At 38.2% G+C, this 27,174-nt stretch overlaps 1 protein-coding gene across 1 annotated transcript in view; it reads right to left on the bottom strand.

Annotated features, from left to right (window-relative positions):
• The window catches only part of LVRN (laeverin), a 29,802-nt gene extending 5,674 nt beyond the window's left edge, over nucleotides 1–24,128 (bottom strand). The window contains exons 1-15 of the mRNA XM_010175501.2: nucleotides 23,987–24,128; nucleotides 22,656–22,795; nucleotides 20,729–20,855; nucleotides 18,433–18,587; nucleotides 16,980–17,093; nucleotides 13,942–14,085; nucleotides 13,575–13,640; nucleotides 13,374–13,439; nucleotides 12,184–12,353; nucleotides 10,680–10,756; nucleotides 7,896–8,035; nucleotides 6,352–6,407; nucleotides 5,041–5,194; nucleotides 4,091–4,185; nucleotides 3,361–3,468 (exon numbers count right to left, since the gene is read on the bottom strand). Of these exons, the coding sequence (XP_010173803.1) occupies nucleotides 3,361–3,468; nucleotides 4,091–4,185; nucleotides 5,041–5,194; nucleotides 6,352–6,407; nucleotides 7,896–8,035; nucleotides 10,680–10,756; nucleotides 12,184–12,353; nucleotides 13,374–13,439; nucleotides 13,575–13,640; nucleotides 13,942–14,085; nucleotides 16,980–17,093; nucleotides 18,433–18,587; nucleotides 20,729–20,855; nucleotides 22,656–22,795; nucleotides 23,987–24,128 (1,754 nt within the window). The remainder of the gene's footprint in view (nucleotides 1–3,360; nucleotides 3,469–4,090; nucleotides 4,186–5,040; nucleotides 5,195–6,351; nucleotides 6,408–7,895; nucleotides 8,036–10,679; nucleotides 10,757–12,183; nucleotides 12,354–13,373; nucleotides 13,440–13,574; nucleotides 13,641–13,941; nucleotides 14,086–16,979; nucleotides 17,094–18,432; nucleotides 18,588–20,728; nucleotides 20,856–22,655; nucleotides 22,796–23,986) is intronic.
• Between the last annotated feature and the right edge of the window lie 3,046 nt (nucleotides 24,129–27,174).

The raw sequence follows: 27,174 nt of genomic DNA, 5'->3' as shown, positions 1-27,174 counted from the left end.
ATGTGCAGCACAAATGGAAACAGAAGGGACATTTCTCCACGCAACACACAGCCTCCTATTATTCCCACCCCAGAGGACAGTCCTCAACATGGCAATGAATTTCACAACAGAAACTAAATGCAAACGTTATCAGTGTAATACTCCACTTCATGTGCAAAGGCTGAAAAGAAAATTTCTTCTGTGGCAAGGACGTATCCTTGACATTAAGACGTTGTCAACCCTTTCCAGTGATAGCAACGTATTCTACCACACAGGCTATCTGAAAAGAGCTTAAATTAATGCTATTTTGGACTAATTCTATGTAGGAGAATGGGTTCCATTGCTACAAATGAAATGTAGAACTTCCCAATGGCATACTATTACACACTGTAAGTAGACGTGTAAACACTATGTTCCATTCGATCAGGAGAGAGACTGAGAAAAACAGACAAGTTTCTGGTCACACAAGAACAGTTCTACAGCCCAAAACCAGAAGCAGCAAATTAAAGGTTAAACATTCCTCAGAGTTTCACTACACCATCCTAGAGAAAATGGGGATTATACCAGCAGAAAGAGAAGCAGTATTAGTCAGAAGAAAGGCTAAATGACACCAATCTTCAAAGTAAAGGTAGAGACAAGTAAACTTTGGAAACTAAGGACTAGTGGGAATGACAGAGAGAGTCGGGTGTTCCGGATGGCAGACATCGCTTGTTAAGAAGCAAGATGCAGGGATTTTGATAGTCCTGTTGTGGGTGGGGAGGTTCACTGGCATAAAAACAGAAAGTCTGGGCATGTTTTATATTTATTGTAAAAAAAAAATTTGGATTGATTTACCTGGTTATGTGCTGGAGCATAGGGGATTTGCCACCAGGAATAATGCTTACTGAGATTAAGTGATTATGTCAAGGTAAATAGTCCTGTGAGGAATCCTCTTATGACAGACCTTATTTAAGTTACAGGGTCTAGTAATTTGTTTAATAATTATTTCATAACACTGCAAAAAGAGGTGATGGTAGGGTGATAACAGGGTATACAGCTAGTTAAAAATCATCTTTTCAAGATGCTTCATGAAAAGCTGCCTTGGCTAAAATACAGCTCTTTTGCAGCTGTGCCAACAGTTTGAAGAAAATGTTGGTTACTGAGCGCAGAGTTGTTGTAGGTGAGGAGCAAAGAGATAAGCTCTGTGTATCTTTTGGTTGCAGCTCTGATGTTCAGCATTCAAGGCAAGCAATGTGGGTAGCCTACTATGGGACACTGATCCTCTAGCTGGTAACATCTATGGTGGCCCTGAAGTGCTTTATGTTGTAGCTCAAAGAGGAAGTCCAGTGCGGTCCAGAGGGACATTGGAGTTTGAGATTATGTTAGATGAGCAGTGGGATTTATTAATCTCAATATTTTTTTTCTGGGAGTGGTTGTGTGTTTGAGATGGCTGGCCTGCCAGAATTCTCTTGTTTCTGTATCTTGGGGAAGAAGCAAAAAGCTGCTGGGAGAAGGGTGGATTAGGTGTCATTTTCCTGTAGCCCTCCCTCCTGGAGCAAAAAGGACAAAGTGATTTCTTAACTTTTGAGGGCAACAGCAATATATGGTTACCTTCAGTAAATAACTAAACTGTACAGCAACATGGTCCCTCCCTCTAGGCTCATTTCCTTCTTTCAAAAGAAGACAAGTCAGTAACAGCACCACAGAGAATACATTAATTTAGCTAGCTTCACTTCACTCCTATAGGCAAAAAAAAAGAGTAAAACTGAGAAACTGCCTCGGTATCATAGCTCTCAGCTTGTTATCTCCATGGAGCAGATAAAAATGCACTGTATCAAGTCCAGTTAAGTTCTGCCAGGAACTGTTTGGAAATGTTCAGCTGAAAACTGATCACCTTACTGAAAGGGAAAAGCACTACTCCTTTCCACAGATCTGAGAATCCTACTGGGTTCCACATGTGTCAGAACACCTATAGTGTGCCGTTACAAATTTTGCTCTCAGAATGGAGAACATAAGAGCAGCTAAAGGGATCTGTCTATGAAATATGAGTCAAAAGTTTATTGTGCACTTTTGCTTTTCTATCCAGCATCTGAAAAGCCTCCTTTGTAACTGAACAAGAACTGTGATCTGTCATTTGAAACCTAAGAAGTTTCCTATCTCCTATGGCTTTTTCCCTTAAAACACTATTTTTTTCACAAAATTCAAATTTGCTTTTTTTTTTTTCAACACTTATAGCCATTGACATGTGAGGCTGTAAAGTCCCTTTGAACTTATCTCAGTGCCAGTAAGGACAACAAAATTAATCTTCTTTCTCTAATTCAAATCAGCTAATATATTTCACAGACTTTTCAGCTCTTCAACTCAGATAAGGTATGTAGTATTTCACCAGGAAAAAAAAAAAATTATTAATAGGGGAAGATAAGTAACTATTTTGAAAACAGCCTGAGAATTCCACATAGAACTGTTGTTTTTATTGTGGGATAGTAAGAATATTCTTTCTGGAACATAACAGAATGGATTTAGGCGATTTAAACTTTTCAGTTTAACGCCAAAGCACAATTTAGTTTTTATGAGGATGATCACTATGAAGCTATTTAAAACCCCACAAACATAAAAGTACAAGTTCAGTTTACCTTGCCAACTAACAAGTATCAACAAAATATTTATTACAAATAAAGACAATAAAAAACTTGAAATTTTCACTCACCGGTGCCAATACTACTTGACTATTGCATAGAAAAACATTAAAAGAAAGAGGGAGGAAAAGAGAATAAGAATTTCAATACATCATAAATTTTCTTTAGGAATGCAATACTTGAATGCATAAAGTCTGACCCTGGTAGAGCCCAGACTCCCATCATCACAGACCAGAAACCTGACCTCTAGACTCCAATATCAGCATAATAAATGACAGCTGCTCCAAGCACCTCTTTACATGAACAAAGAACATGCATGACAATTTGATGAGCTCACCTCGTGTAGATGCCTGTATCAGTCATTTCACTCAGTATTGCTAAGAAAGCCTTAGAAAGTGAGTTGGTATACGTGATAACCCTAAGGCTGCACTGCAGCAAAGTGACTGGATGTTATGGGATATTAGCCCTACTCTGAGGTTCATCTGTTATGTGGCTAAACTGATTTTGGTCTTCATGGCAAAAATCTGCATCCTCCAGCCTGTAAATTCTATGTAAAAGCAACAATTATTAAATCAACATAAAGTTGGGATTTGGGCAAGAGGAGGGGGTTGGGGGAGCACAGTTAGGCTTAAATTCTTATCATTATGTTGAGGAAGAAGAGCAGTATACAGAAGCATTTCTCATTCTGCCTCCCCCATGTACTTTCCCATTAACTTTCCACCTCAATTATTCATGCACACCTCTAAGAGCACATTATTATTCTTACTTGTACTCTGGGTTGTCCATCCATTTAGCATACAGTTCAGATGACAGGTTCAAACAATCCTGAAGGCCCAGCCAGCAGGCTGTTGCAAAAAGTTTTTCCAAATACACTCTTGAAGGGAAGCCAAAATAACAAGAATAAAAGACATGTATTCCACATTTGGCGTGCTTGCACTGTGCTTGACCAGCCCACACAGTTTCAGAACGTGATGCTGTTAACCCAGGAGAATCTCTACTAGAAACAGGTTTAATAAAAATTAAAAATTAAACTACCAATAATGGGTTCTTGACATTGATATTCATGGACATTAGTGAGGCTACCAATGTACTATTTTTCTTAGCGGGTTTTTTTGTGTTTTGCATTCCTCTTGGTAGTTTTAAGAGATTAGCTGCATCTAGTCCAAATCATTCTGACATTCAAGATTGTGGCTTCAGTAGCCTTTGGAAGTGAACTATTTTAAAGTTCTAGTGATTGATGCATAAATCACATCTGAAGTTCACTGCTCTCAGTTTTTCCCCAACTAGCAATAGCCTGTTAAGCCTCTTCTCCCATAAACAAAAGCTACCACTCAGATCATTAAACTATAATCTTTTATGCTCATTAAATAGACTGAAAATATCCCAAAGTATCCTGATACTGAAGTTTTATTGGAGGTGTCATCATAAATAACACACACTTATAGTACAGGAACAATAATAATTCAATTACACTCAAATTAAAGCAGAACACTTACTGAGCAAAATAGTCATCTTCCAAAGCATCAACATTTTGACGAATAAAACCTGCATAATAATGGTATATTGGCAACATTCTCTTTAAAAGGTATTTCTTTTAAAAGAAGGGAAAGAAAAATTAATTAAAGATGCAAGTTTTTATTTCACTGTATTTTCTTTACTTAATCAGATTTATTCTAAAAATTTACTACTTGACAACACAGCATATTAAAATAAAGTATATAAACTGGGTCTAAAATTCAATACACCTGTACATCCATTCAAACTGTGAAGTTACTATTTCACATCACCAGAACCTCTGAACTACTTATGAAAGGAAACAAATGCTTATTCTCAGAGAAAAAGAAAAATAAGTTCTCATATATTTTAAATATATCTTTACTTTAGAACTTAAGAGAAATACTACTGCGGGATTACACTTTAAACAAAAGTGAAATCTTCTTCAAACAGAAGTCAAGGAAATAAATAAGACAGTATTATCTTAGGTAGCTCAAATATGGGAAAGAATAATCTGATTTGTATCGAAACCAAATTTCTTCTTTCTCTCCATGAAGATGAACTGGAAGGCAGTGCAAACCGCAGAGCACATACATTCTATATCCCCTTTATACATAGCAGTGTTACTCTTGTTACTAACTACTGATTATTTGCTACTGACTGATAGCTGTATTTTCTGAATCCTCAGCTTTACAAAAACCCAGGATCAGGCTTAATATAAAGAACGTAAATAGATTTCTGCTTTACAATTTAGAATTACTCATGATTCAGTGATATTCATCATTGACAAATACATAAAAATAAGTACCTCCTCCTATTTAAAATAAAAGTTAACAAAATCATGCAAAGGAATGACAAGAACTATGACCCATCATGGTCATAATTACATTCCTTTTAGTCTGATTTATTTAAATGGTCCTGTATCTTTGCTAACTAACAGAAAAGATGATACCTTTAAAAGCGGATACACTTCATAGTTTTTCAGAGTACTTTCCAAATTCTCAGGTACTAGGTTTAATAATACCACATTCCATATGAAGAGTTCATCTTCTCTGCCAAGGTACTTTGTTAGTTCAAGCGCTGTTTCAATATGAATGTATCCAAACCTATTTGAAGACAAAAAAATTCACACTTGAGCATACCTATTCACATGAATTACCTAAGATGAATTTCTGTTTACTTATGAAACTGACAATAAAACATCCAGATACTGCATTGAGAGTGACCTAGAAAAGACATTGGAAAATAACATAAATATAAAACAATGGTGCCTCTAAGAGCTGAACTCTCAAAACATTTATTACAGAGCACAGTGCCACTATCAAAGTAACAAGACAATCACGGTAGTAAGCATGGCAATATGCAGACTGTACTCTGTTTGTGTCTGCAGGATACAGTATGGGCACATTTACAGTATGCATCACTCAGTAGAACAAAATTAAGGAAAACAGCAGTATTTTGAGTTATAACACATTTGTTTTTTTTTTTTGCTAAATATATTTTCATTACCAATAAAATGCCAATTCAAGCCCCTCTCCTCCAGAACAGAAACATTTCTAGTGTACTTACATAGGAGCACAGTTCTACACTTCACAGGTACATTCCTTATTACATACTAGGTTTGAGCTCTCTTGTGAGAAACAACATTCGTATGACAGAAGGAATGGGAATTTGTACTTCTCAGAGCTACCTTCACAGGCTCCGAGGAGGGACAGTATGCTTTGGCCACCTCCTCCCTGAGCTGCCACATCGTAGGTGTCTGAGGTTTTTGGGATCTCTGGTATGTTTGAGGCACAGACATATTTATAACTTCTTCAGCTTCCTACACTATTGCTGACCTCTAGCACCACAGACATGAATAACTGAGTCATCCATCAGCAAGGAAAATTAAAGAGGTATTAAGAGTGATGCAGGACAGCATCACAGCTGAGATAGCCCCGAATAAATGAAGGAAAATTCAGATTGTTCTTTCAGAATATTTTTCTGTTACAACAAATATAAATTAGTCCCTAAAAAGTTTATGACAGTGCCACTATTTAAAATATTTCCTAAGAGTTGGACCAAAAGTTAAAAGAAATCTTAAAGAAATGGCTCAGTACTGACAGAAGAATGGCTTAAACACTTAACTACTCCACCATTTTGTGAAAACAGCTGTTGTTCTTATGAGGCACATATGGGTAGGAAAGGACAATGCAGAAGTAGCAATGTTAAATACAATAATGTAGTTTAATCATCTTTTATGACATATTCAAAACATACTTACTGTGTCAATGCAAAAACATCATCTATCAGCTGGAACCTGCTGACAGCGGGAATAGCCTGCAGAAAGTATTTATGTGGCATTAACAGCTCTAAAAATGTCATTAAGAGTTTAAAAAAGCTTTACTATGTTTCAGAAGGATAAGAAAAGCGCCTAACACTTTTTCTAAGCCAAAATCTTCTACAAAGCATCACAAAATGATCCCGCATTTTAAGCTGAAATTATGTATTTGCTTTTAGGGATGTTTATATACATAAATATACAGCTATATAATGTATTTTTATATTTAAATATACAGCTACAGTATGTTAAGCATGGAATTTAAAGACCCCTCTTACTTGCACGCCATAATGAAAATTAAAACACGGAAATGCTACATTTCCTAAATATATCCTAGTTATAACATTTTGGTACATTTTTTCCTTTTGAGACTTCAGTTCAGAATACATACTCAGATTAGTCCAGAGCAGCGTCTGGCACTATCATGAATTAAATGACCCAGGCAGAGCCATAACCCCTGCCTACAGCTCATGTTCTCATGAGGACTGCTGGCCCCTCCTTGTCTCCTCCCTGCTTCTGTGCCCCTTCGGCTCAGCCACTGCTCAAGTGAAACTTCCCCCTGACCAATGCAAAAAAGGGCTGCAAGTCAGCACACACCTCATTTCCTGCTGTCTTAAGATTTGCTTTGAAAGGAAAAAGCCTAGAAGAAAGGAAGCCAGTGTGCTGTAGAAAGATCTAATCACACTGTATGCTCTGATCGTACTCATGTCCAGACCTTCTAAAGAAGTAATCTGACTGCACTTATTACTAGGATGCTGAAAGCTTACACTTTCTTACCACTGTTACCAAAAACGATGAGCTGACATTACTACTGGAGCCTCTGGCTCACCCTAGGGTTAGGCAGCATTAAATACTATACAGCCACATGTATAGGCTGTTCTGTACCACTTTTACCTTCAGCCCAAGCTGTGACAAGTCAGAGGTGGGATGAAATCTACTCTGAGTTACAGTGTCTATGGAGGACTGAAAGAGCCCAAGTAGAACTGACTGGAACTTCTCTGCTAAGAAAAATCTCCAACAAAAAAACCCTCACCACTCAACCAAAACCCAAGTCAGATGATTTTTATTTTTTTTTCCTCTACTGGCAAAAATATTGTGCTTTGAGGTAATATGGAAATAAAAAGCTTTCTCAGCTTTCCTTCTCCATGGTTACCTAATAGCAGATAAAGCTCAGTCACATATCTGTATCGATAACTCTTTGAGACAAATTTAAGAGACTGGAAGAACCACAAGCTGTTCGGACAACTTTGAAGACAAGAATGCCATCTCATTTTGATGCTTATGTGAAACTATTTTGGCCTTTTCCTCTTTCACTATGAAAGGCTGCCAGTGACTTCAGTGGCACAATGGTAGATCATTTCTTCTTATGTGACACACGAGTTTCTCATTATTCCAGGTTTTCATCAATGTAATTGCTGGTAAGAACTGCAAGAAGAAATACATGAAAGAGTCTGTTTATAAGCTTAAGAAAACAAATATGATCTTACCTTTGGATCATTTTCAAGCAAGCATGCTAATCTTTTCAAGTTTAATTGATCATAGTTCACTCTGTAGTATCCACTTAGATTTACATTTAGCAGGATCCAGTCATATTCTGACTCCGGTACTTGCATTTCAGGAAACACTTCTGTAAAGTGACATTAAAATGTACCATTTTTTTTTCTGCACACTGATAAATTCTCTTGTACTTACAAACACTGGACTCAGTGCTCCTCTGAGATCTGAGACACAAGTTTGAGGTTGGACTCAAAGAGAACCCCTCAAAAGCTCCGTGCACTTGTGAGCTCTGCTCTGCACAGCAGAACAACTTCAACAAGCAACTGACACCTCAGGTACTTCAGCACCAATGCTCAGTACCTTATGGAGGAACTGACCACCTATTAGTATTCACAGAAATGGAGATCAAGGAAAGCCAAACAGCTAAATTTATGCAAGACACAAGCAATAGGAAAAAAATATTTTAAATAAAATAACCCCATAGCCCTTTTGAGTTACATCACTCCCTAAAGACCTCCTTCTGCAGTTCCATTTCATCTCACTACTACTTACTTTATGTGTGCTTGTCCGATGACTTACTCCTGACAGCCTACAGCACATCTGAAGGAGCCAGCGCAGCCTTGAAGACTCTAAGCTGCCTCATCAGAAGAGGATTCAAATGCTGCTTTAACTGGCTATGATCATCCTGATTTAAGAAGGCAAACTCTTTTAAAACAATAATCAATATTGGTGAGTAGCCTAGATGTAGCACTGCTTTATCCTGAACAGAGGACTGAGATTTCAGTGTGTTTTGACAGAGCAAGTACTACAGGATTCACCCTCAGTCATCCTCACAACTCAAATGAGACAGAAAAGTGCCATGGAATCCGCCATATATAGTGGCTTAACCATTTGAAAATCGCATGGATGGCTACAATATGGCACTAGCAGTACTTCTCCTATATGGCATATGGGTTCAGTGCACTGTTCATCATCAACAGCACTTTTAGATCCAGCTAAAATAGCAAAACTATGCTCCTCCATTCCCCAGGCTGAGCAAAACATGTTCTACCATAAGAGCACCATCCTCCTAGTGTGTCTATTTTTGCTGCACGCATGTCTCAATCAGGGACGGTGACTAACACAATTCTATGGGCAGAAGCTAAGTACATAGGCTTTGCCTGAGGAGCCCTAAACCAACAGGACAGGCTTTTAACATTGTACAGTGCAGCACTGAACGAACTCGCTGCTCATAGCAGCCCAGCTTGGACCTTAAGAGTTTAAATTAACTTGTTTAGAAGTATGATAAATTAGCTCCCACAGAGATCTTTGCAGCAAAAATACACATATGCAAAATCACTTTTAAGATGTTTCCTCTTTATAGATTATTATGCCACTGCAGCAACTATTCCAAAATTCAAGTTAAAACTGTACTTTGTACCAAATCCCTCATTTTCATTTACCAAAATCATTCTGATTAATACTTCTGAATGACAACATAAGAGTTCTTCATCAAAAGCCATTTCAATCTCACAGGAACAAAATGGTAACTGAATTGAAAACTACCCTTAACATTTCTACCTTTGTAAGAAACCATTTGGTTTATTTATGCATCAAAAAGTAAAAAGGTAAATTATCATTTTTTTAATCTTAAAATATGAATGCAAGTTCCTTGACTGAATAGTGTCTGACGAGTTTGATACATGGCTTTCAACTACAAGTGTTTTAAAGACTGAATTTCTCCTTTATCGTAGTCTCTTCAGGAAGATGCAATATTACTGGGTTTTTTTATAACTTGTGTAGCTCTTAAGTCACATGATGGGTAAGGAAATTGAACTGGTAGAACTTCAGTAATACAAGGTTAGCACATGACACTATTCCTTCCAAGCAAGTGCTGCCTAACAATTATTTTCTGCAAATGTTCTAACTTTTTACCCTAGCAATCACTGGTTTCTTTAACTTTAAAGCTTTCAGAGGAATAAACATCCACAGTTTGCTTATTTACTTGTCCATATACTGTGAAATGATCACTCAAGTGATCGTATTGCCTGAAAAAGAGGGAAAGTAGCTTTTAAACACTGCAAATAGAGGATGGAGAGCTGCAATATGCATTCCACAAACATCAGTCTCTGCACCTCCTCGTAACTGATTCAAAACTTGGATTTTGAATGGAGTTCAGAGCTGATTTGCCAAGGAAAAATTATTACCTCATTCTAATCATTACATTTCTTCTTTCTCAAAAAAATATATCTGTTTATTGGAAAGCACTGAGATGACAAAGAACTGATAGAACTTTGTTTTTACAGATATCCATGTGTGACAATGTTGGGTCACTTCACACGGCTGGTTTTATTTTTTTCAGTCTTGTATCTACTACTTGAGCTGATCATTTTCTGATACATCACAGATGAGATCCTACCTATCCCCAAAAGCTGTCATTAACATCAATGGGATCTGCTGGGATAAGAATAATACACAAGCATGAGGAGTTTGGATTTGTGTACAAAATGACAAAATCAAAATTATTATGAAAATCTCTACTCATAGTATACATTCTACCATATTATTAAAAGCATACACTGAAGTTTGATGCAACATATAAAAGAACAACATATTAACCTATTTGAAAATCTATTGCTATTGTAACATAAAATTAGCACGACAGATAAACATAGAAATGTCTGTAACAAAGTTTTATCTCCCTGTTCAGTTCAAATATATCCTCTGTTTATACAGGAGTTAGGTGTGTGTTTATCAGCTTGGTTTTAGCATATCTGAACAAATACATTACTTACTGCTGCTTTTATCAAGCCATATTAAGGGTTGTGATGATCCATTTCTCATCCAAGAAATAGGAATAATCCATGTGTTACTTAACAAAAAAAAGAGATAATATAATTAATATTTACTTAATTAAAGTATTACTAGTAGTAGTATAAACTACTAAATTAAAAAAAACCCCTCTCAGCTGATGTTAAACTAGATTGTAGATGAGTTCCTTCTTACAAGAATCTCCATCTACTTTCGCCCCTCTCTGATGCACAAAACCTTATCAGATGGTGGTACTTATGGTGGATCAGCACTTAGTTGAGGGAGTTTTAGCATGGCTTTAAACAGACACTCATATTGAGAATACTGTTTGATCCTAGGTATTTGAATATCACTGTATGTCTGCTCTGGCTCCTTCTTCAGGCAGTAATTTTACTCTCCTAATTTATTACACTTCACCCTACCTCTGGAGAACATAAAGCTCCTTTTCAGAAGGGTACCCACTAAAAAAGGCCCCAGGCAAGCAAGTTGCCATTAATTCTGGCAACTGTAATTTCCTTTCTGAGGGAATGTAAAACTCCTGGGAAAAACAAATGCAAACCTCAAAACCCTGAAAAATTCTATAACACGTCCTAGATTTTCTTACATTCACATGGCATTGCCTCTTGCTAGCTAGAGTAAAGGACTTAACATTGTAACTTGGATCTACCTATTTGAGCTAACCAAAAGTGCTGAATGGACTAATGCTCTGCAACTCCCGGAGCTTGGGAGCAAAGAAAACTCTGTGGTTCTCATCAAAATTTCTTTTGGCTGTTTGGGTGACCAGCAACAGCAGCTAGGAAAAAACTGCTTTGGATTTTGCTCTCTTTTATACCTTTTCCCCACGTGAGAACCCATCTTCTGGGCCCTGTCCATGCATCCCAACAGTCATGCCAACTGCTGAACTTCATGGAAGTTTCCAAAGTGGGCGATCAAAGGCAGTTCTATCACCATTTTGAGGCATCTAAATAAGCAGCACAGCTTTCAAAAGCACCAGGCACTCAGCACTGCTCACTGATAGGAACTTTAAAGCTACTTGTTAGGTACCTGGCACTTTCTGAGGAAGGGTTCATTTATATAAGTACTTAAATGCAACCCCTTTATCCTTGCCAAGCAGAAAAGACTGGCAATATGTGCACTGGAAAGAAGCTACAGCATGGTTCACCCAGGTTGCCATTCTGTACAACTGAGGGATGAGGAAAGAAGAAAATGCCAGGCAAAATTCCCACCCTGCAACCTATTCACAGCCTGTGTCTGTCCTTACAAAGCTATTATGTGGCTGGAAAAGTAACTACTCCAGAGGAAAGTAACCTTTTGGCAAAAGAAGTGGCTTGCAGAACTATTGCAAACTCTAGTCTCAAAGAGATCTTACTGACAACTCATGATATAAACACAAAGTTAAAAAATCAGATGGTCAAAACATAATACCCTAACTGAAGAGTTTCTTTCAAAAAATAGGACATACAAAACAAAAACACAAGCTAAGCATACTTGTAAGAATCAGTACTGTTTTCCTTCTTTTTATTAAGAAATTGTTCCTGACTGATTGTGCCAGTGGTTAGATTTAATGTTAAAACTGGAAACCCATTTTGGCATGTCCAGGAATCCATTATTTGTTTTATAGATGCTGGCAACTGAACTTCATCCTGTGCATCTACAACCTACAAGAGAAACAGGAATTAGAAATATTTACGATAAACAGGCACTTACTGATATTGCTTCAGCAACACTCTAGGGGTTGTTCTAACATACAAGAGAAAATATAACTGCTCAGCAGTTTGCTGGTCTTTGATTAATGCAAAAGATCAATATAACAAAGTCCAAAGGACATTATTGACATTATAATAAAGACAGCATAAGCCTTTTTAGGAATTACGAAATACTGAGATGACATTTCTCATTCTTATAACCTGACTGCTAAACTTTCTCTTTTTAGTGTTAATATACTTACACCGCTGTACGGCTACAGCAGATTTCATTTGTTAATTTCATTCAAATAAAGCTGCTGAAGCACAAAGATTTTTACTTGACTACCTAACAAACAAACTGACAGTAAAGACAAATTGAAAAAGATACTAAGCTAGAGTCCCAACTAGTGTGAAGGTACAGTCTGTGTTGGATTAAAAGATGTGTCAGCCTTCTAAGACTGAGTCTGCAACATAGGGGAAGCCTTCTTTAGAGGAATAGGAAAGTGGAATTTTAAAAAATAAACCTAATATTAGCACCTGTTTTCTCATTCACATTTCTGACAAAACCAGCAAAGGGTGAAATGCTAAGCTACTGCCCTGGATATAGACTTTGCTGGATCTGTGACATACAGATGTCTTTAATCATCAAGCCCAGAGCATCACACGCTTTAATTTGTCAAAACATAAACTCCAAAAGAATAGGTTATGCAATTTCATGTAGGCTTAGGCAATCTCCATGAAACCCAAAACTCCACCTGGCCCTGATTTACCATCTCATCTCTCTATTCCTTGTACTTAGCTCCACTGATCTCAGGTGCAGTAAAGCAGCTTGTGAAGACATTAGCTGAAAGAGTCTGCAAAGCCATTTTTATATGAGAGAAAGACTGCATAAGGGACAGCCAAATTCCACTGCAGTCTTCTACAAATAATATATGCCCTAAATTTAGACTGTGCCAAACACGAGAGCAAAAATACTAGATATAAAATCAGTACCATCTGTATGTGGGTCCAGAGATCATCTTGGTTAGCATTTGAGAAGGAAAATTCTTTCAGATATGACTGTACGGAAACAAACAGAAGCATCAGAATTCATGAGGGTTCAATGAAAAACATCATCAAGGCAAACAGCAAAGCAAACAATTGTCACTTTCAAGCTTATAAATCAAGATGAAGGCATTAATTTTTCAAACTTACACTAAGTGCTCTGATAAACAACTTCTTGGTCAGGAAACTAGAAAGCATCCAGGTAACAGAAGCTCCCTGAAATACAAAAAACATTATGAGAAAACATGAATTATTATAGCAATATTTTTTCAAACTGTGGTTCAGAGAAGCTACTCAGGCTACTCCTATGCTTCACATTTCATGGAGGTTAATTTTTTTTTCACTGTTTCTTTTATAGCCAAACAGATCTGCAACAGCCAATAAATTGCAGCAGAAACAAATTTTGAATGACAAAGCAACCTACAAAAAGCACTGTAATTTAACAGTTCCTCTCAAACCTACTTTGTACCGCTAGTTTAGAATAGACAAGAAATGAGAATAATTTTATATTTTTAACCTTGTTGTATGTGATGCTGTCAAACAGAGACATTAAAGAAAATGATCCTTTGATCTTGTCTTCACTCTCTGACAGTGATCGAACTCCTATTTCATTGTCTTCCCTTAAGACAGGTTGTACAACATGATCATAAAAGATTTTATCCTGCAAGAAAAAGACCAAACTCAGTGAGCTAAACAGAAAACACTTATTGTCAGGAAAAAAAATGCAGATTATGGGATTAGCACAAACAGAAATAGCCTGTCAATAAACAAGGAATGATACTTTTCCTCCTTCCCTCACTTTTCTATGAAGTAACACACCCAATTGTAACATTTTCCACGTGCAACATTAGTAATCAATGAAAACTGTACATCTGAAAAGACTGTGGGTTTGGCCCTGACAAAGACAATTACAGTGTAATCCTCAGGGGAAAATAAGTCAACTATATTTAACAGTAAATGAACAAATACGGAAAACTGAAAACCTGTATCTCATTTACATCCGTAGGTCATTAATATGGCAGCATTTTCCTCCAAAATTCTCCGTTTCTCCTGCTGCAAACGTGAGCAATAATCTAAAAACTAAACTACTAAGGCTTAACTATGTGTCATTTTTGCTCTCTCCCGGTGAGAAACATGAGAGAAAATGGCTCCTTTGGTGTAAATCAGTGAAGTTCTTGTTTTGTCAAATGGTGATTCAATTTCCCCAGATGAGTATCTGTCCTAAGATGGGATAGAACATGACATAATTACAAAGGTAAAAAAAAAAACCTAAACCTTTAAGTCATTGCAGGCTACTTTGAAGACTTCTGCTTCTCAGACTCATTAACTGGAACACAGGCTTCAAAATAATGAGATCAAATTTGTTGACCATTTTTTCTCCTTGTAAACAGATGGTAAATTTTGAGGGTTCAATTTGTAATTGGATGGTGATCAGTGTCACAAAGTCTAGTTGGAGGCCAGTAACTAGCAGTGTACCCCGGGGGCAAATATTGGGCCCAGTCCTGTTCAACATCTTCATTAACAATCTGGATGATGGGACAGAGCATACCCTCAACAAGTCTGCAGATGACACAAAACTGGGAGAAGTGACAGATACACCAGGGACTTGTGCTGCCATCCAGAGGGACCTGGACAGGCTGCAGAAATCAGCCGACAAGAACCTCTTGAACTTCCACAAGGGGAACTGCAAACTCCTGCATCTGGGGAAGAAGAACTGCAGGCATCAGTACATGCTGCAGGCCACCCAGCTGGAAAGCAGCTTTGTGAAAACAGGACCTGGAGACATGAAGGACACCAAGTTGAACATGATCCAGCATTGTGTCCTTGCAGCAAAAAAGACTAACGGTATCTAGTGCTGCATTATGAGGAGTACTGCCAGCAGGCTGAGGCAGGTGTTCCTTCTCCTCTCCTCAGCAATGGTGAGGACACACCTGGAGTGTTTGGTTCAGTGCTGGGATCTTCAGTAGAGGAAAGATATAAAGCTACTGGAGAGAGACCAGCAAAGGCCACAAAGGTGATGAACAGACTAGAGCATCTCTCCTGTGACAACATGCTGAGAGAGCTGGGACTGTTCAACCTGGAGAAGAGAGGGCTCATGGGGATCTCCTCAATGTATACAAATACCTGAAGGGAGGGTACAAGGAAGACAGAGCCAGGCTCTCTCCAGTGGTGTCCAGTGACAGGACAAGAGGCAATGGACACAAACTGAAACACAGGAGGCTCCCTCCGAACATCAGGAAACACTTTTTCACTGTGAGGGTGACCAAACAATGGCACAGGTTGCCCACAGACGTGATGGAGTCTCCATCCTTGAACATATTCCAAAGCCACCTGGACACAGCCCTGGGCAACTGGCTCTAGGTGGCCCTGCTTGAGCACGGAGTTGGACCAGATGACATCCAGAGGTTCCTTCAGCCATTCTGTCATTCTGTCAGTGTGTGTGGCACACAAAACTGCACAAGAATTTATCAAATGGAATTATTGCCCACTATTAAAATTTATGGACATAAATAAAATCACAATTGTTGGTTTTTAGAAAGGCAAGCTTCTACATTGAAATACTAAAATTAAAAAGGAGATAAGGTTTTATTTACAGTTTAAAATTTGGTGGCCTTTACACTTTTCAATGACATCAAAATACTGCATTACATAGAATAAAGTGAGCTGTGGTTGAAGTTCAAAGCAGAAGGTTAGTATATCCCATGACTTAAAAATCCTTCTGACAGAATTTGTTTGATATGCCTGTATTAGTTTCCAACTAAGCATGTAATTAAGTACTTCAATTAATTAGAAAATGAAAGTGATGAATGGTATTTCAATTGTGTCAAATAAAAAGCAGACTGGATTGACAGCAGTCGCACGCCTGCCCAGACTAAAGGCTTCTCCTTTCTTCAGGAGCTGAGGGCACTGTGCACAGACACTTAGAGTTGCACAGGCGAGTTCTCCTCATCTCATGGCTACAATTAGCAGCACTTCTCCTCCTGTCAAAGAATTTAATGATGGATGGAGTGTCCAAATATGCTATGGGATTTATATGTAAACCCATTTGGGCAGAGCAGGAAGGAGGTTTACCCTGCTGTCAGATTACCTATGTGTATTATACTTGCCTTATCCACCACCAGACACCCATGGACCCAGTAGTGCAAATAGATTCAAAATGGCCCAACTTAGTCACTACCTGGTAAAGATACCTGAGGTATGGGATGCTTGGAAAAGAGCTCGGACAAGCAGGGAGGCAAACCATCAGCTGCAGGACACAGGAGAGAAAGGTGGGTTTGCTACATGAAAGATCTAGGGCAAAATACCAACTCCTTGACACTGCAGAATCACAGCTGTCCAGCCATCCTCTGCACCACTGGTAGAAGAGCTGGGTAAGATGACAGCCCCCAGCAGATGGAGAACCTCCAGGGGAGAATCAAGACCTGCTGGTCTTCCCCAGGGGAGTTAAGTTACTAATGCTATGGCTTAATTAAATCCCACCTCCTGCAACTTCCTTTTTGTCCTACATGCTGGAACTTTGCTACTTTAGCTTACTTAGTAAGCGTTACTACTTACCAGTGAAAGCTTGGGTTCAACGAAGGTAGCTCCCAGATACTCAAAGTAAGATGCCAGTCCCTCATTAAGCCACAGATCGTTCCACCAGTTCATTGTAACCAGATTTCCAAACCACTTAAATAGAAAGAAAAAACGTCTCAACATGTCTTTGGACTGCTGTTTTCATTTTTGCAGGTGAAACACACATACCTATGCTGAAATAACTTCCTTTAATGTATACACGTCAATTGAATAAAATGCTGGATATTCCTTCAAATAGTGAAAATTCAGTAGAAAAAGATGCCCTTTGGGAAAAGTCATAGTTATTTTTTAAATGTTTCACCGACAATTTCATATCATGAGTATGGATGTCAGTGCTCTATGTCATTCTTTTACTCCATTTAATTTCAAACATTTCCCAATAAAATTTAAATACCTAAAAAAACATATGAAGCTACGATTAGAAGTAGGGCATTTAACAAGCAATTACAAAAACACTTTTCCATGTTTAACAAAAGGACATTTTCAGGGGAATGATAAACAGAACCGGGGAAATAAACACTTCCAAAATCAACAAATATCTATCCTGGCAAGCAATAAAACTTCCAGAACAACTGCTACATACTCATATTTGGCAGTTCATATATAAGGAAAAAACCTTATCACTTACGGATTTGTATTCTATTTATTAATTACTAAAAACTTGAACTACAACTTCATTTTAAAATAGTTTAATTAAGTACTGGCATTTGTTTTATTGGCCTGCAATCCACTCATCTGAAGGTCTGAAAAGTTACAGACCTGATCTGAAGGGTATACAAGTGCAATAGCCAAGTTAAACTCTTTTGCCGACTTTGTTGACTAAGAGCAAACAGTTGTTGTGCTGCCAAACAATAGTAAATTAAACATAGTCAATAAAAAAGTGAAACTGTATTATCAATCCAAATCAAATAAGAAAAATTTTTAAAATCTCTGCAAAAGCTGGACAAAGGTCCAGCTACAGTGTAAAACGTGTTCATGTTAATTTCGTTCTATCATACCATAAGCTGTTTCTTACAGAAAAACAAATACATTTTGCAATAATTATATGCACTGCCACTAAAAAAGAATACTTAATAAGTCCATTAATTCTCCTATGAAGTACTAAATACACTGTATGTAGAGAGCACTGTGTCATCCCTACAGCCTTACAGTATTTTCTAGTATAGGTACTGTGTAAGAAAACAGCAATTAGATTAACAGTTTTGCATCAATGAGTCCTGTGCAGTCACTATGCAATCTGCAATATGAATCTGCTTTTAATATTGATTTTTCAGTGGAACATATGATCCAATAGCCTTTCAGTACTGTGGTGCTCACACCCCCTACTGTCAAGTCACTTATTTTTCTTCTGCTAATCAGGGACTATATCATCAGCAACCAGAAGGGAAAAAACTCATAGACAAATAAATGCAGAGAATTTTTTACCACATGCCTGGTGTCCTAGCTCATGTGACACAATTATGGCAATCATTGCCTTTCTGTTTGTGAGTTTATCACTTGGGAGGTACATCAATGATGATTCTTGGAAAGTCATTAGCCCCCAGTTTTCCATGGCACCTGCTCCAAAATCAGGCAGTGCAACCAGATCTAAATTGATTCAAACAGAGAAAAAAAAAGGTACCTTTAAAATTCTCGGAAGTAAAATGCTCACGATTATAATGTTCACACTGGTTCAGTGTGCAATTAAAGGATAATACATTTTAGTGATGCTTTATGGTATTATGACAACACTTTTGAAAATGGACTGTGAAATTTCTTCTCGTACTTTTCATCCATGATTGCCGCTCTTTCAGGGAGCCACATAATAAATTCCCATGAAGCCTAGATCCCTGTAGCTTGTACATACAAATGTTCTGAATAAAAATGAAGGCTGTATTCTACCAATGCTAGAAGAGAATATATTAATTTCAGCTCTAAGAAATCTTTTTCTGTATGAGTTTCTCACATTTGGGAAAGATCATACTTACCTCTTTCTTCAGCCTAGCAACTGACAAAAAAAAATTTTGCTCTTTCAGCTCTGTAAGTAGAGGGATCTTTTCCACTCTTGTTTGAAAGGTGCCTTAGAACCATCATCTTTTTGTTTCCACAGTACAGCTGTTACATCTGTACTACCTTTCTGCCTTATGCACAGAGAACAGCTTTCCAGTTCAAATGTGAGAGCTGGATGAAACATCAAGGATCTCAAAGAAAGACTGTTTAAAAATTTGGAAAAGGTATACACAGCATTTTAGAATTAGACATTATCTTGTGTTCCAAACCAGCTGTCCATGAGCCAGTTCAAGTCTGAAGGCTAGTTAGTCAGTGTAAACATGGTGCTGAACCCAAGCAAAGCTAGACTGCATCTCGGCGAGGCTTATCACCTCAGGCTTACAGCTGAGGTCTTTCACTTTTGGTGAGGCAGCCCTCATTGAGCCAGCCTCAGGCAAGAAAGCTCACTTATAAATGCATTAAAATCAGGCAAAAACAAATCCTTAAATATCCCTGATTTTAAATGTGTTTGTTCTTAATTTCACATTTGGAGTTCGCAACAGAAATCTCTAGCATTTACAAGAGATTACATTACTCTTAATTGATCAAATCCTACTGATTATTGAGCAAAACTTCAAAGAAACTCAGTGGTAAATGCAGTTTGTATTGCATGACATTACAGTGGGGACTGTAATGGTATTACAGCATTCTGTGAAACTGAAATCTTACCTAACAGGAAGCCTGCGATACTGTTATTCTAATTCTATTTTGTAATATTTTTATACTAATTAATTAGTGTATTGACATCGCTGCTACATAGAAGATCACAAGCATGAAACAAAATTGTCTACAATCCCTAAATAGCTTACATGACTACTAAGTTAGCAAAATTTAATGACTGAAGACTGCATATATTACATTTTCCATAAGAACTGTAGTAATTCTGCAAGTTATTCTAAATACAATGGGAGATTAATACATTTACACAGATGAAAATTTATTCCTTTCAAGTGACAAAATACAGATCTGACAAATCCAAATTAGCTAGTCAAGAAAGGAAGGAAATTCTTCCGCCACAGTCCTGCAATCTGCTAAGATCATGGGCAGGTCTGAAACTCATTTTAAATAAGAACTGCCTTCTGTGCTATCAATATTCTAACAATTTGTATAAAGGAGCACATTTTCCCATCATTCATGCTGAAGCCGCTGGGAATCCTTGGGAATTGTGGAACTACATGATGACACTCTTTTTTCTTGATTGAAGCTTGACTTAACTGACTTACCAGATGGCCATTTTAACTAGAAAAAATGCTTTCCTGCAGGAATCTTTTTTTCTGGGGAGGAATGTGCAGGAACACACAGGCAACTCACAGGTAAGATAAGGTCATACTGAAGAAAGCAAGGATTTACCAGGAGAACATAGGGACTACGGCATCCTTGCCTGGTATGACCTATGATTCCCAGAAATAGCCACATGACTGAAAAACTCCTTTCTATCTACTCTGTAGCCCCATCTGACCCTTTATTAGGAAATGATGCTTTAAAAGAATGAGTGGGATGTGAAGGTAAGAGTGCTGAGTTACGGGTCAATAAAAGCCATGATGCAGAAAGGAAAATTCAGTAAGTTAAAGCTTAGGGGTTTTATTCCATTAATGTGGCAAGCTGTAAAAAGAGAATACTGCAAAAGAGCCCATTTCTTCTGTGAATGTTACACAATCAGTAGCCATTTCTGGTCCATTTAAGGCGATAAGTAATCTTACCTGTCTTTGGCAAAGGGTAGCTGACATTAAGTAAGTCTTCTAGAAATGAAAATATTGGGCCTGTGATATTTAAAGCATAGTCAACATAGCCATTTTTAACTGCCTCTTTCCGAGCCCAAATACGTATCTGCAATAAAAGAAGGAAGTGTTATTTTAGAAAATCCTCATATTTTCATTTTCTTTGCTTCTCTTCTGTGAATCACTGTTTGAAAATGCTGTCTGTCAACACCAGGCCATGCAATTAAGCTTTTAATATCCCAACTCAAGTTTTGCTGGACCTAACAAAATGTGGCACAGAGCCTAATCCTGATAAAATCTAGGAGAGTACCAGCACTTCAAAAAGGCCAAGACTTGAATCCAACTATACATTGCTGGAACAAACGGACTCCTAGTTTTTATTTTATTAAGTGGGAAATGCTGTAAAACTATTCAGAATCACACATCTTAAGCCTATGTGTATTCCAGCCGCTGAGTGTGGGTGACAAACTTTTCTTCAGACCACCACTCTCTCACTGAAGAGAGAGAAATGGATGTTCAGAGAGCATTTGCTGCCCAAAGATACACAGCTCTCCTCTTGAACTTTCTCACAGCCTGAAACAGACCACTGGCCTCCCATTGCTGCTGGAGAGAGCAGATGACATACAAGCAGATGACATCTGTACTTCTGAGTAATGGAGACACCAGCAGCAAGCAAAGCTTTCCCCTCCCATGCCCATTTGCTTTGTCATAGTACTGAAGAGGGCAGCTGCTTGCCCAAGGTGCTGTAGTAGACTGAGAAAAGGTTTATTTCTCCATCACGTATCTCTGGATGCAAGATCCTCCCCCCCGCCCAGATGCCCAGCAGCTCAAAACCCTTGCATTTCTTGCATCTAAATGCAATATATGGTCTCACAAGGAGCTGCACAGCCAAACGCTAAGAGTACAGTTGGGAAGCAGTAGGATGTAATTTACAAGGGAAAAAATAAAGCATATTCAGTCAACAGAGTATCCTCAGCTTCTGAGCCCCTCTTTTCAGCTAAGGCTTCAGAGGAGATTGAAAGACTAGAAGCCATCCCTATGCCACCCTGCTACCAAAACCTGGCCACTCAAACCCAATACAGACATACCAAGTCCAATCTTCACTTTAAAAAGGAGTTAATACTGTGCTTCCTAGGTCATCTCTGCACCATCCTCTCACCTTGAAACTAACACTGTGCTGTGTTACAAGTACATGCTACCCTTAATAGCTTTATGCTTGAGTTTACTACTTATTTTGGAACAACTTGATACATATTTCACCTGCTGACTTTCAGCAAAAAAAGGAAAGTGAAACAACTGGTGCCAATAGGGTATATTTTTTCACAGATTCCCTCAAGAAGTTTGGCCATTGTAGTGTAAGAGCAAAACTGAATACTCATTGATGAAAAAGCTTTAAACACAAAAAAGTCACTTTTGGAGGCTAAAGAACTTGCCCACTGCAGAATAAAAGGTTAAAATACTAGTATACAAAATGCTTGGAGTATAGCATTGCTCCTACTGATGTCATGACACTGCTCCTCAAAGGGCCTTGAAGGACAGGACGCTGTAGTGGTTTTTCACAGAAGTGGAAATTGATATTTTTTCCTACTAAGAGAGCTAAAAAGGTAAGACGACCCAGAATTATGACTTTCGGTAGAGTAGCTGCCTCTGAAGATTTAACATACAGAGCCCACACCTACTTGTGGAATTGTATGAAATGATCAGGACAGGACAATAAATTAATTGTCCTAAAGAAAAGCTTTCTGCAGAAATACCTGCAGGATAATGTTAGTGGTTTTGGCACATAAGCAAATCATTTTGGGATGGAATGCACAGTTAATGTCTGTGATATCTTCTAAAGCAGGTGATGTACCACAGCGCCAAATTCTGTTGTAAACTGCTATAATGTGCTATACAGCCTGATATTTACCTCATTTCCCCGCTCAGTTCTGGTGACATAATCAAAATCACAAATCACAAAAGCAGTCAAGTAAGTTGACATTTTCAGCGAAGTGTTAAATGTGGTAACAGTCCACAGGCTTCCATTTTCATCCTTCATTTCAGATACATCTAGAAAAAATATCAAAGAAATCTTCAAATCATTGCTCTTCCATAAGAAAAAAGGAATTTTGTGTTTTCTGCATGGTTTTTTACACCTCTCTTCAATAAGCTGTATTTCTGCACTAACTTCATATGTTTCTGGTAGAAGGCAAGCAGCCATACTCGTTGCTACTGCCATGTATTAGAGTCATGACCTTCCTTGCAAACATCCACTCTAGAGCTTCTTAATTGAAGTCTTGGAAGTATATCAAGCTGTGTCAGTTTTAGGATGTGGGCAAACTGGGGACAATTTATCCCATGCTGCGTATCTCTAAAATGTATGATCTATTATGATCCAAATATAGGTCATGTGTGCCCGAGAATTATGAAACACTTAATCAGATACCTTCCTTCTAAATAATGGAGACGTGGACAAGATTGTGAAGGGGAGAAAATGCTTCAAGTGATTCTCACAGAGATCCTATAATCCCTAAGTTGCTTAGCTTCCATTCAAATCTCATAAAACTTCCTCTTTATGGATGAAAATTATTCAGGTAAAAAATAAAGATTCATGGCACTGAGCTGCAGAAAAAAGCCATTGAAAACGAGGCAAGAGATCTAATAGGTTTATGTAGGAATATTCATTTACAGAATTTGTTTGGAATCTTATACTCCACATGCATCCCACACAAGATTCCAGCTAGGGACAGGAGGAGCATCTCCAGAGCCTTACAGTCCTCTCATTCTTATTCTGCACATAATAGGAGGCTACAGTGTCTCTGACAGGTAAAATAATTTTTTGTATGTTGTAAATATGACTTAAAATCTACTTAGAATGAAAGTAATCCCTTAACACCACAATTACAGGATTTGCGTACTGGGGCTGCCATTTTCATTTAAGCAGATGTCATGCAGGAAGACAGACACACTGATTAAACAGTAAATGCCAGGAATCAAACCCTAGGCAGCCTTCAGCAACCAGAGAGTACATCACAACTGACAAAACTATGGAATTACTGCCATCAGAGACATTAATTATGAATAACTGGCTCCAAATTTTTAAGTTCATAGGCACGGATTTTCTGTACATTTTCAAGGTATCAGCACATGGACAACTGAACACTGCTGTATCAGATGATACAGCCTGTTCAGAAAAATTACACTCTTTAAAAATTAATTTAGGGGGAAAATAAACCATAAGTCTACTTGCTGTTTACCTACCAATAGCAGGCATATTGGAAAGAGCCACATAGCTTGGGTCATGGACTATTCTGATATTAAATGTGGCCTTCATGGCAGGTTCATCAAAACATGGATAAACTGTCCTGGCATACGTTGGTTCCAGTTGAGACGCAATCAGCATACTGTATTAAAAAATACAAGATTAATCCAGCATGCTACAGCTGATCAAAATCAATACACAGTGCATAAAAACACCAAATCCAAAAAAGCAGGAAGTGAATCACATAGGAAAAGGTCTGGTTATTATTTAAAGCCATGATTAAATCCCTGCACCCCACAGACTGTTCTGTTTTGATGCTTCTAGAGAAAAGCAGCCTTTTTTAATTAGGTGTTCATTTATTTTTTCCTCATAGGCCTTTCCAGATATAATATTTTGAATATTTGAGCTTTTCTAGTTTGTTCATTAAGACAGAGTTGATTGAAGTTTTGCACACAGCAGGCCAGTGCTCAAAAGTGATACAATGCCCAGCTTCAGCTCTGTAATTAGAATCCCTCTGTACACCTGCTCCTTTTTCTAATGCATGCACTCTTCTTTTAATGATACATTTTAATAAAAAATCATAATAACTGTTAGGTAACTGCATATACATGCACTTGCATAATTCTGTCAAATTACATAGAGAAGAACCCCAGCAAACACAGCACCAGTGCTGTCCCAGTGCACAGGTAAGCTCCGGAAAATATTAAAGAGGATCCTTTTCTACCTTGGGCTATGGAGCTTTGCCTCACGTGGGGCAGATCTCTGTGATGCACTGTGACAGATGCACTCCTACTGTATGAACTAACTGAACTCTGGTCCGGGGAGATGCTCAGCAAGTAAGCCTAACCGAAGTTAATCCTACTGTGTTAGGGTATCAGTGAGAACTCCAGCTCAGGCTGCAGACCAGCTGATATGTGGCCAAAACTGCATTAACAGCAGAAAATCTGACTACAAATCAACCACTTTATGCTATAAATATCTGCACCTGTCAGGGCCTGTTGAGCTCTCCCTCCATAGCAGCTGGATGCGTGGTGGTGATCACCCCTTAAGCAGGGACATCTTTCAATGTTACCTCTTCAAGGCTGAGAGACCCTTTACCTCAGACCAGACACCAATGGCTTGGTAACTGACATTTTTTGCATGCATGTAACATTTAAGATACGTATAGTAATAATAATCTTTGTACCCCATACTAACTCAAAGTGTAGTCAACAGTAAAGTATTGACCGCACATCCACCTGTACTTATTAAATATTTTACATACTTATATTTACTGAATAGAACTCAATAAACTAACACCTAGATCAGATCTGTCTGAGTGATCCCTGACTCTTCTCCTGAGACACACACTGTCTGGAATCAAAAGATAAATCACTGCATGCTGTGGCCAGTGTTTCAAAGAAGAGCAGTACACCTGGGCTGTTCACATTTCAGCATTTTTACCAGGAACTAGAAAAAATACGGATGCAATAGTTCTCAAAGCACCATGCCTGTCAGCCAAGTAGTAGCCAGCAGGTGGTCATACAAGGCATAATCTCCTGTTTCAGTGACCTCAACACTATCACAGGGCTAATATTTTTCATCTGTATTTGAGGTGTTCTCTAACAGTGTATTCACACCAGGTTCAGAAAGGCTTACACTTAGCACAGAGACATCCCAAATGAGCCAGGAGCCATCAGGACAGCACCCATACTGTCGAGTAACAGTATGTAATGAGTCAGATCTGCACTACACAGTGTAGTAATGAGTCAGATCTACCCTATAAGCACCGCGTGGCTTTGGTCGATTGTGATCTGTAGCACTGAACCATGTCCCAAAAATAAGGTTGCATGTTTTAAGATTCCCTTTTCTTGGTACCTGAAATGAATCCATTAGCTTTCCATCGATATTTACATCACTTCACAGAAGACATACTGTACCATGTGGGAGTCAACCCCAGGAATAGAGTCATTAGTTTCCTGCTTCCATTGACAAAAGTCAGCAATGTTTTCCACCCAGCTCCCAGGGCCACCCTTCCAGGAGCCCTCTTCTTTTGAAAGATGTTTGGCTGTTGCCATTTTAATAGCTGTGCTAGCTAACTCTGCTCAAAGCTGATCTAATAAACCCAGTGCTGAAAGCATCAGCAGCTCATCTACACTATGTCATACTCATTGCTGATGTCTGGGAACTGAGTTAATATCAACAAGACGACTGCACTGTGCTCTCAAAACATGGTATATTTTGCATTTAACAAACATATCTGATCCTGTGCCATAACATAAGTTATGGTATTTATAAGAACCCATGTTGAACACATGTTGATGCAAGGTGTTTACTAGGACCACGACATCTATCTCTAAGTGAGGAATGGCTCGAGAGAGAGCAGCAGAGAGCAGCACAGGGTATTTGACTTCTTGCTTGTCATTGCAAGAAGATTTTCCTTATGGACCTGATTCCCTGACAGAGACAAGTGTGTGCTGTGCCAGCCATCAGCCGCCTTGCTGAATACAGCTGAAGCTCCACCTGAGACAGAAGTATCACCTCCTCTCTTCCTATCTTGTCCAATGACACCAAGTCACTTAACCTTCTTGCCAGGGTTGCACAGGAGCAGCAAAAATGACAGGCCACTTCATTGCGGGAATCAATCACTGGAAACACTCTATCTTCTTCCTATGGAGCAAAGTATGCTTCTGTGCATTCAGTTGTGCAAACAATTGCAGCTTGGTTCTAGGAAAGACTGAGCAACTCCACAATTGCAAATTCCCCCTCATCAGTTCAATTACTGCCTCAAGGAGCTCTTTGCCAGCAGAAACTTAGCAAATTTGCCCACAATAAATTCTTCTTCAAGAATACAAAATAGCAAATACTGGGGAAAAGCATCATGATAAAAAAGAAATACGAGGACAGATTAAATGTTATTTTTCGGCAGGACTACAAATAAAAAAGAAAAATATGAAAGTTTCATGCGTGTTACACAAACAACTGGTGTTTCAAACACACGTTACCTTATATCATTTGTTGGATTTAAAGTTTTTTACGGTGAAGGTATTAGCATGAACTGAATTACGAGCAAACTGTTTTCCATACTGCAGTATTATGACAAAACAAATTACTCAAAAGGAAATTAATTTTTTAAAAAGCCTAACATTGTCTAAGCAAATAAATTCCTCTCTTAAGCCTACAGTTTTATGCATAGATTTAATTTTCA

Source organism: Antrostomus carolinensis, unplaced genomic scaffold (genome assembly GCF_000700745.2).
Source record: "Antrostomus carolinensis isolate BGI_N321 unplaced genomic scaffold, ASM70074v2 scaffold30699, whole genome shotgun sequence".
In the NCBI taxonomy this organism is placed as follows: domain Eukaryota; kingdom Metazoa; phylum Chordata; class Aves; order Caprimulgiformes; family Caprimulgidae; genus Antrostomus; species Antrostomus carolinensis.
Note: the sequence above shows the minus strand (reverse complement) of the source record. Positions and strands in the feature narration are given on the sequence as shown.